Source organism: Nuphar pumila, chromosome 12 (assembly GCF_984573655.1).
Source record: "Nuphar pumila chromosome 12, dmNupPumi1.hap1.1, whole genome shotgun sequence".
In the NCBI taxonomy this organism is placed as follows: Eukaryota; Viridiplantae; Streptophyta; class Magnoliopsida; order Nymphaeales; family Nymphaeaceae; genus Nuphar; species Nuphar pumila.
The window spans coordinates 29,067,355-29,077,029 of record NC_143260.1 but is presented as its reverse complement, the minus strand read 5'-3'; the positions used below and the strand labels follow the sequence as shown (position 1 = coordinate 29,077,029).

General features: G+C 39.2%; 1 protein-coding gene across 1 annotated transcript; it reads left to right on the top strand.

Moving 5' to 3' along the window:
* The first annotated feature begins 1,286 nt into the window (after window positions 1–1,286).
* Window positions 1,287–7,334, top strand: LOC149820457 (zinc finger CCCH domain-containing protein 56-like). Its single transcript, XM_089983577.1, has 2 exons — window positions 1,287–2,221; window positions 6,561–7,334. The coding sequence occupies exons 1-2, from the start codon at window positions 1,429–1,431 to the stop codon at window positions 6,767–6,769; spliced, it is 1,002 nt and encodes a 333-aa protein (XP_089839703.1). The 5' UTR covers window positions 1,287–1,428; the 3' UTR covers window positions 6,770–7,334.
* The last annotated feature ends 2,341 nt before the right edge of the window (window positions 7,335–9,675 follow it).

Sequence of the window (9,675 nt, the reverse complement as noted above, 5' to 3'; positions counted from 1 at the left end):
TTTTTTATAATGCAAAACAAATCTAAAATTTCTTGAAAAATGTTTTAAAGTGTCATGTTAATTTCTCTATTATTTTGGCCATGAATACCAGAAATTCAAATGGATGACCGGGTTTTAACTGGATCTGACCCATATTATCAGACCCAGTTAATGTATATCCTAGTTCGAGTCACAATTTTAACAAATGTGGTTGGGTCTAGTCTTATCCTAATTGAAACCATGTAATTAGTGATGGACATTGGGGGTTAATATTTGCTACCCTCTTTTTTTTGAAAGGCAAGCTGGGCTTAAGCAGACCCCCTCCAGTTATTATTCAGGGTACCGCTGGGTTTTGAACCTGCAACGTCCCACCACAAAGAGAAAAAGGAGACGTGCACTGACGTCTCTTACCAACCACCCGGAGCCCCCGTTGGTTAATATTTGCTACCTTCTTGGGCAATAAACCTCTAGTAAAAAACTGTAATTTTTTTAATTTTTGCATCCAAATGTGATTTAAATGTTTACGTTAGTAGAAATCAGTAGTTGGATCATGTTTTCTAAAAGTGCATATGGGATTTTGCAGGAATTGAAAAATCAATAGCTTACAAAATACAATCTGAGAGCCGATTCATACTATTTTGACAGTGCTGAACATACCCATCGGCCTAGATTTGGTCAAAAAACTTAAAACAACCTCCCCATGAGTTTCAACTAGAGGATTCCTTACCCACGAGGGTACCAAACCCTTTTCTGCCAAGCTCGGACCAATAGAGCCTAACGAGCTCAGCCCAAACTCAGGCCTGACATGAGCCTGGCCCCATTGTAGCCGGGCTCTTGCCGGGCTGGGCCCCATTAGGCCCAACCACTAAACTGGTCAGGCCTTGTCGGACCCTATGTAGTTTTATTTGGACCAAGCACGACACGGACATGTTTTGGTAATTGGGCCAGGTCGGATACCAAAAGCCCATCCGACTGGGTACCACTACGCCTAAATGCATCTGTTAGGAACCGAGTCATACCGAGTCCAACCCAACCCATGTTATCTATTGGACTCCAAAATCAATGTATTTTCACCCGTTTTTAGCAGTTCTGGTACCAAAAGATGTCAGTTAATGATTGTATTGGGGATTCTACAATAGTATAGATGTTGGATCTGGATATATTGTATGATGATATCCGAAAAAAACTACAGTTCGGATTGGGATCGGAGAGGTCAGGCTGGATCCTAAACCACATCCACCCCAATGGTTTTAGGGCTAAGATGGCGGTTATTTTAGTTGGGGGGTAATGCATTGCATTGCAGGGCGGCCTTAGGGTTTTAGTTTCCCCTCTTCTCTTCTCTGCCTGGTTGGCGTCCTCCCTTCCCTTATAAATAGGAGAGGAGTGTACGCACCCAAAACCCTAATTCGCTTCCTCTTCTCCTTTTTCGATCCATCCCTTCTGAAGAGGATGAGCACCCCCCTCTCTCCGCTTCCTCCCTCCCTCCCTCCCCTTCTTCCCTCCGCTGGTCCGGCCGTTTTATGGCTGGAAATTCCTCCCAACCGTCAAGATCTATGGCCCGCCGGATCCGATTACGACAACTCTTTCCCCCTTTCCGAGCCGCCCTCCAAGAGACCCAGGATCTCCCCTGACCCTAGATCCCTCCCTCCCCTAAACCTCCCACCCAAGATCCCGAGTCCCGACTCGGATCCCCCCTCTGAGAACCATGGTGGCGGTAATGGTCTCGGTGGGATAGGCCGGATCTTCTTCAAGACCAAGCTGTGCTCTAAGTTCAGGATGGGCTCCTGCCCGTACAGCACGAACTGTAACTTCGCCCATGGGAACGAGGAGCTCCGGAAACCACCACCCAATTGGCAGGAGATTGTCGCCAACGCCTTGGCCTCGGCTGGGAACTCTGCACATGATGATGACCGGCAGAACATGAGCGGTGGTGGTGGTGTGTGGGGAGATAGCCAGAGGATCAATAGGCTGAGGATCTGCAAGAAATTCTATAATGGAGAGGGCTGCCCATACGGAGAGAGGTGTAATTTTCTGCACGAGGATCCTAGTAGATCGAGGGAAAGCGTCGCCATCAACGTTGGATTGATGGACGCGAATGGACATGAAGTTGGAGACGGCAACGGGGATGGCAATGGGTTGAATCAGAAGCCTGCGTATTGGAAGACCAGGATCTGCAACAAGTGGGAGATGACGGGGACGTGCCCTTTTGGGGACAAGTGTCACTTTGCGCATGGCCTAGCCGGTATTTTAGCGCCTTTCTAAATTTTAGATCCATTTTATGTGCCAGTTCGTTATATTATTGTCCCATCTGAATTCATGATGTTCTGTGGCATTGATCTTGTATACAATTTTTCAAGAATATCATCGTAGCTTAGTGATCTGTTTGTTTTATTCGTTTCTTTTTTCGAACGTGCAATATGACTAAATTGATATATGGAAGATACATGTTATTCCATTATATTAATGCTGTAAAATATTGGATTATGCGCAATCACACACACACGCTACATTTTCTTGACTGTTTTTTAGATGGATCAAGCCCTATGGATATGATCTACATGTTTTGATTAGTCAAAACATGTTTTGGATCGTCTGATTATCTTGTGCGAACAGGTTTCTTGTATGGAAATTAGTTATGGTATCAAGATCATCCATAAATATCGCAGGGATGCATCTTGGTCATCTCTTATCTAGCCTTCATGCTTAAAGCTTTTTCCATATTGGCACGTAGAAGAGTGAAATCAACAAATGAGGAGCAAAGTTGGCAAATGGCAATGTAATTGGCAAGTAATAGGTGCAACTGGTTGTTTTCATATGAAAATGATTATGGATGTGAATTGGCTTAGGTTTTAGGCTAGAGTATGCTTAGTTTCTGGTACATTTTCGGTTTGGCTTGAGTCTACATAAGAATCCAGTTAGGGCTAAGGTTAGAGATGTATGTACCCAGCCTCGAAGAGCAACCATAGAGATAGAGAAACGAGTTAATTTGGTTGAGGCTTCACCAATACATTAGGGGAAAAAAAGGGGGTAACAGTTTGTGGCTTGGATGGTAAAGTGGAGAAAAGGGGAAGAGAACAAGAGTACTCGAGTACAGAAGACACTGTCTAGTCAGTAAGGTAGTAAAAGAATAAAGGTCAAAAAGGAGGTGAGAGCTGTGATATGGCTATGGAGAGATGGTATATGGGTGACAGGAAAAAAGGGAAGGGAAACAAAGTTACAAAACTGAAGTAGAAGAAAAGAGAAAGAAAGAGGGCAAGAATTGCTTGGAAAGGACAAGGGAGAGAAGAGATTCACTGCAAAGGCTGGCTGGTATGGTGTTGCACTTAGGCTTCTACTATCACAATGGAGAAAATGTTTAATGGAAGAATTCATATCTCAATTCATTGGCCTATCATCCCTCATTTTCAGAGCACAGTAACAACTATAGATTTTATGCACCACACACACTCTTACACTCACTCATATACAATGTAATATCTTGTAGAATTGTGCCTATTTTTTTTATTTAATAAATATAATATTTTCGTTGTTTAGATTAATATAATATATACAATATATGTATATAGTAGCTGACGTTGAGTTTGGGCACACATATGGATATCGGACTTGTTGCCGAGATCCATGATCCATATGGGTGTGGATAAATAAGTTAAAAAAATAAATTTTTAATTAAAATAAGAATAGTAAATATATATATATATATATATATATATATAGAGAGAGAGAGAGAGAGAGTTTGGTTAGAAGAGGGTTTCTATTTCCAAAAAAGAAAAAAAAACATGGACGTCCCTTTTAGAGGAGTCCTAAGTAAGTTATAAAGAGCCGTCAGCCTCTCTCTCGAAACACAGCAACATGTTTTGAGAGAGAGAGAGAGGGCTGTAACATAGGCTGCAGGCCAGCGTGTTCTCCTTCAGTGTCTCCTTCTCGTTTCTTTGTTGTTCACATCATAAAGGTATGGGTTTCTCTTTCCTATCTCAATGGAAAAGAAGGTTAGCATGGGTTGACTAGGCATGAGTTTAAGGGAAAATCAAGGAAAATAATATAAGCAAAACATTGCTTATTTCTTTGGATTGTTTTTCTTGAGAATCAATAGGTTTAGAGTTGATACACATTTTTTTTCTTGATTTTATTTGCTTGTACATAAATTTTATTTGGGTTGGGTGCTGTCCATGTACAAATCTTGGTCTTCATAGTTAAATCTTTCCTTATGAGGCCTGATATGCTTTGTTTTGTTTTTTCTTCTTTTTGCTGGGTTTTGATTTCACTCAAGACTGTCAAAAGAAAAAAGAACTCGTGTGATGAAGGACTGTACCGAGCTGTTAAAATGGGTCTGACCGATCCCTACTTGGGAAGGGTTCAGATCGGTTTCATCAAGATGCAAGTTGGAAACCAAGAGACTTTGATCAGCCCCTGCTGGGACTGATCGGTCTCAGCAGGTTTTCAAAAAAAAAATTTGAGTTTTGCATATGGGGGACGCGTGCTTAATTATTTTTGAAAATTGGATAGCATGGTGGTTCAAGGAATTGATCCTAATAGAGATCAGTTCTGAATTCTTTTTTTGGAATACGTCAGACCAACTCTTATGAGGGTTGGGCCTGTTCGATTTCAAAAAGAAAGAATAAGCCTGACTTGTGAGTCGGGTATCCAAATGAATGCTGATGCTGAAATAGGCATGTCTGCAGCTCGATGTGCGTTAGTACATGCATGTTAGTTAATTTTGTTCATGTATGATAATGTTAATCTTGTTCATGCATGATAAGTTGTTACATCTGCTCATAGTTAGTAGGTTTGCTCATGCATGAAGGCTCTCAGGTCTGTCCTTGCATTCTATATTTTCCTGAATTTTTGAATCATGCATAAGAATATGATTATGTTAGTCTGCCCATATGTATTTTCAATTTAATTTTCTGTGCTGACTCAGGTTATCATAAAACTGATGCATTCTTTTATGCATGTCCATGTAGTGTGCAACTTAAATTATCAAACTTTAGATCTTTGTGCATACTTTGCTGTAACCAGGCTTTAGATTTATTGTTATGTGCTGATTGTTAAAGTTGTTACAATTAGGATTTAATTGAGACAGACATCTGAATTTTCATTCAAATCTAAGTTTCTGTTTAAACTAGAAATCTGATTTATTTGACTAAATAAAGATTGAGTCTTATATGGCTAATCAAATATGATTTTTTGGAGGATTGGACAAATCAAAATTTGGTCCACTGTTAAATCTGAACCGGTTTATGTGAAAAGTTGGGTTTGAAACCTAAACTTTTTAAGTTGCCTAAAGATCTGATTTTTTATTAAAAGTTGTCAAATCTGATTTGTTTTGGATATTTAGACCAATCTGAAATTTTTAGATGCTGAATCTGGACGATCATAAAAGTTTGGATATGATAAATCAGATTTTCTTGGTTCATTGTGCATTCATTTATTTGCTGCGAATATGCATTGATGTTGCATTGTGATCACCGATTTAAATATCTAGCTCATTAACCTTTAGGTTAAGGATCTAAGGGTTGTTACCTCGCCTGGTCTTACCTCGTGAGCAATATTTTGACGGATATGGGAGAGAAAGAGAAAAAAGAAGCAAAAAAGAGAAAGAAGTGTGATTTATGTTCATTGAAATTGGCAATGTCATTTAAATTGTTATTAGATTGTATAGTGGATATGTGTGAACCACTGATAAGCCTTTTGAGGCCAAGAGCATGTGTTGCTCATGGAATAGTAAATTGTAAATGCATTGCAAAACAATTTTGGTATTGTTTTTTAATTGACTACACTGTTGAATTAAAAAGGGCAATGACCTGAATATGTTATATTAATTAAGACTGTTAAAAGAGACCTAGTAATGTGATAATTTTCTTTTTTGGTATACCTCTAAAAGGGTAGAAACCATAAATGGCGGTCATAGGGGACCGTGAAGATACTAAACATTGTGTGTGATTGTTGTCTCTAAAAACCCGATGCGTGGTTCGTGTTTTTAGCTATGGTTGCAGGAAACTTTCGTCATTTTGCCTAGGGGTGGTGTAAGACTCAACTGTAGTTATTGGTATATCAAGAGAGTAGTGGTGTCAATGGATGTTGATTTTCTTGTCGTCCTGACATTAGATGATGATTTTTGATGTTTTGATTGATAATGATTCTTAACGTCAGTCGAAGAATATGTGTAAAACTCAGTAAATCAAATACAAATTGTGTATTAAGAGAACTGTCTTGAATCTTATAAATTTTGCTTATTTTTTTTGTATTCGTGGGTTTTAAAAAAAGTAAAAATTAAAATTTGTGTGCATTATTAAATAAAGACATGCATATAAAAAAATACTAATAATTTAACTTAAAAAGTTATTCATGCATGTTTAAATGTTTAATTAGTCCTCTTGTTCTTGAAAATAGCTCATTGTAGATTTGGTTACAATATCCCTGTTTAAAAAATTGTGACCGTTCATCTTGCCTGCATAATATTGAATTGTTTTTCACATGCACTCCTGAAATAGGGAGTCTTTCTTGTACGTGAATGTGTATGCAGTCCATGCTGAAATTTCACTGAAAACCGATTGAGGTGCTCCTTTTTATTGATGCAGAGCTGCAAAAGTATGTGGGAGGATTCACAAATTCTGAGAGTGGCACTTATGGTGTTGCAGTTGCTTCAAAGCTTGTCAACCCTACTGATGATATCTCACTCGGCAAAAAGGGGTCATGTAAGCAATCCCTTCAGAAGGGTTTTGCAAAGTGGAAAGGGCCAGAGAAGATCAACGGGATCTATGCTGATTGGATTGATGACAATGAATAGGACCATTGCAGCTTCCAACAGTGCTTGTGGAACAAATTGAAAGGCTGAAGAGGTTGATGAAGGATCATGATGATAACTGTGGATAGGGTGGGTTTGGCATCTTTATCGAATGCAAGAATTACAAAAGTTTGGCTCCTATAAAAAACAATTACCCAAGTTTTGGCAATTTAGATTTCGGTCTTGAACCAGGTACCTCTTGATAGTGATTTTCTGTCCCAACCAACATTAGTGCAGGAGGCAGGGGAAGCGTATCTTAATTCTTCATCAGATATTGTTTTATTGGATCTACTAGCTTCCTAACTGGTCATGGTTAGTTCGTTGATGGTGCTGGCTGTTTTGGTGGTTTGTTCATTGATGCTAGCAGTTTTCATCCCCTCTTTTTGTAGCAGGAACAGTATGAAACAGATTAGATTGTAAACTGCCTATCATATAGGAAATGCCTCAGTGACAAAGCAATTGTTTTTTGTTTCTTTTTTTTTCCATTCCATTTTTTTTTTAAATTGGCGGGAAAATGTTTGTGAACCAGAGGTGGTATTTAAATAAGAGAGCATGAATTCTTTCTGAATATGTTTGCCAGATGACATTTAGACAAATGGAGTACCAGATGCTGTGGTTCCTAGAATTAAGAAAATATTAAATCCGAATGATTTTTTTGTTGTTTTTTAATTATTCTGTAGGCCTGCTTCCGGAAGATGTTTTCAGAAAGGAGCCTCTGAAAATGGGGGTGGACTCTGCCTCATGGGGCTTGTCAGCCATGTAGATTTCTGTCTTTCCTTTTTTATGTCTGTGGGTCAACCCATCTCTGTCTGTGTGTGTGTGTGTGTGGTGATCAGTACTGCACTTGCATGTCTCCCTAAACATCTATGTTTCCAAATAGTCCAGTATTGGATACCAAATGTTGATGTACTGGATGTTTGATCATATACGTAGTTATTCAATTGATACTTCTTAGTATTTGCATGAAAATTTTGCTGTGCTGTGGTATTGATGGCAGCGCATAAGGGGAACGGGTCCAACGGAACGTTCTCCCAATCACAAATGTATGCAATTAGCGTATGTACCTTCGCAAAACCTAGAAAACACATAACTTTGCACAAGGGCTGGATTTGAGAATGCCGATTCTGGTACCCAGTAAACTATCACAAATGATAAATTAATTAATGCCAAATTATAACTAAGTATGTTGCCAAAAAATCAGATTCAAAGGATACATGCACACTTGTTGAGGTGTTTCATTGAACACTTGGTGAGAGTCTCTAAAACAGCATTTGGACAATGTTTTTTCTTAATTTTTTTAACACAAAAATTCATGAAAATTGTAGATAACCTACCCTAACAATACCTTCTGAATAAACAATAATTGAATTCATGAATTCACACACACATGGACATGCACAATCAATAAGAATGCAATGCATAGCAGGACCTATCCTAAACAGTTAAAATTCTAAATGAATGCGCCATGTCCTAAATAGTTAAAATCTAATGCAAGCAAATGGCATATATGATTATGAACATGATACATAACCAAAAGGAAAGAAAACCAATGCAAACTAAATACAATTTGATAGAAATTCCTGGTTGAGAAATTTCAACAAACACTTGGTGTGCAGATTCCTGAAAATTCAAAAATAGAGTTCAATAAGCGCAGCCATGATATGAAACACTCGTACACATTTCTTTAACGAGGAATCAAACATTAAACAACCAAAATCTGGAATATAAATAAAAAACCTAACTCAGTCACAATCCGAACACCACCACCACCATGTTGGTTAGGGAGGAGATCAAAACTGAAACCATTAACCAATTCCAGCAAGAAGGGGGTCCGACCGATGGGGATGGGATCGACAGCTCCGGCATTAACAATACCTTCTAAATAAACAACAATTAAATTCATGAATTCACACACACACACACACGGACATTCACAATTTCAAGAATGCAACACATAACATGACCTCTTCTAAACAGTTAAGATCTAATGCATGCAAATAGCGCGAATGATTATGAACGTCATGCACAACAAAAAAAAACAATGCAAATGAGTTATAAATTGGGAGGAATTCCTGGTTGAAGAATTTCAACAAACACTTGGTGTGTAGATTATGAAAAATTCAAAAATTGAATTCAATAAGGGCAACCATGATACAAAACACGCATACATATTTTTTTAACGAGGAGTCAAACATTAAACAACCAAAATCTAAAATATAAATAAAAAACCCTAACCCAGCCACAATCCAAACGACAACAGCACGTTCGTTAGAGAGGAGATCAAAACCCAAGCCGTTAACCGATTCCAGCAAGAAGGGGGTCCGGTCGATGGGAATGGGATCGATAGCTCCGGCATTCACACGCTGGCCGACGAAGTCCTCTTCCAACAACACATGGTAGGCAACACGCAATCAACTGCTTGGATGTTTCATACACAAACCGTACACATTGGAAATAAGGAGAAAGGGAAAAGAGAGGAGGGGCGAGATTTCTTAGCTCCGGTGCTGGGTTGGCCAAGGCGTTCTCCACCGTCCTCTGTTCCTATAACACACAGATTGCGCACGGTGGGATGATGTCTGACCGTTTCTTGATGGTAGCTTTCACACGATCGAAGAGCTCAACTGAGGCTAATCGATGGGGGATCCACTCATTCGGTCTCTCAAGGGATGATGTTCAACAAGCAAGACAAAAAACACCCCTTTCTCCTTCGTTCCTTCTTTTAACAGCAAAAAGGGGAGAGAGACTAACATCTCTCCCCTTGGTACCCTAAGACTTCTCCCCTTAAGTCCAATGCGGCGGGTCCGGTCCAACAGGTGGGGTGATACCATATTAGATCTCAATTGGATCCAAAATGGGCCAGTTAGATCCAAACCCGCTCAATGGTGTATCGAATCGACTGAGCATTAGAT

Bases quoted from the DNA above. Each gene is read 5' to 3' on its own strand.
- LOC149820457 (XM_089983577.1), top strand. From the start codon at position 1,429: ATGAGCACCCCCCTCTCTCCGCTTCCTCCCTCCCTCCCTCCCCTTCTT. The intron at 2,222-6,560 runs GTATTTTAGCGC...TTATTGATGCAG, and splicing joins CTTTGCGCATGGCCTAGCCG to AGCTGCAAAAGTATGTGGGA.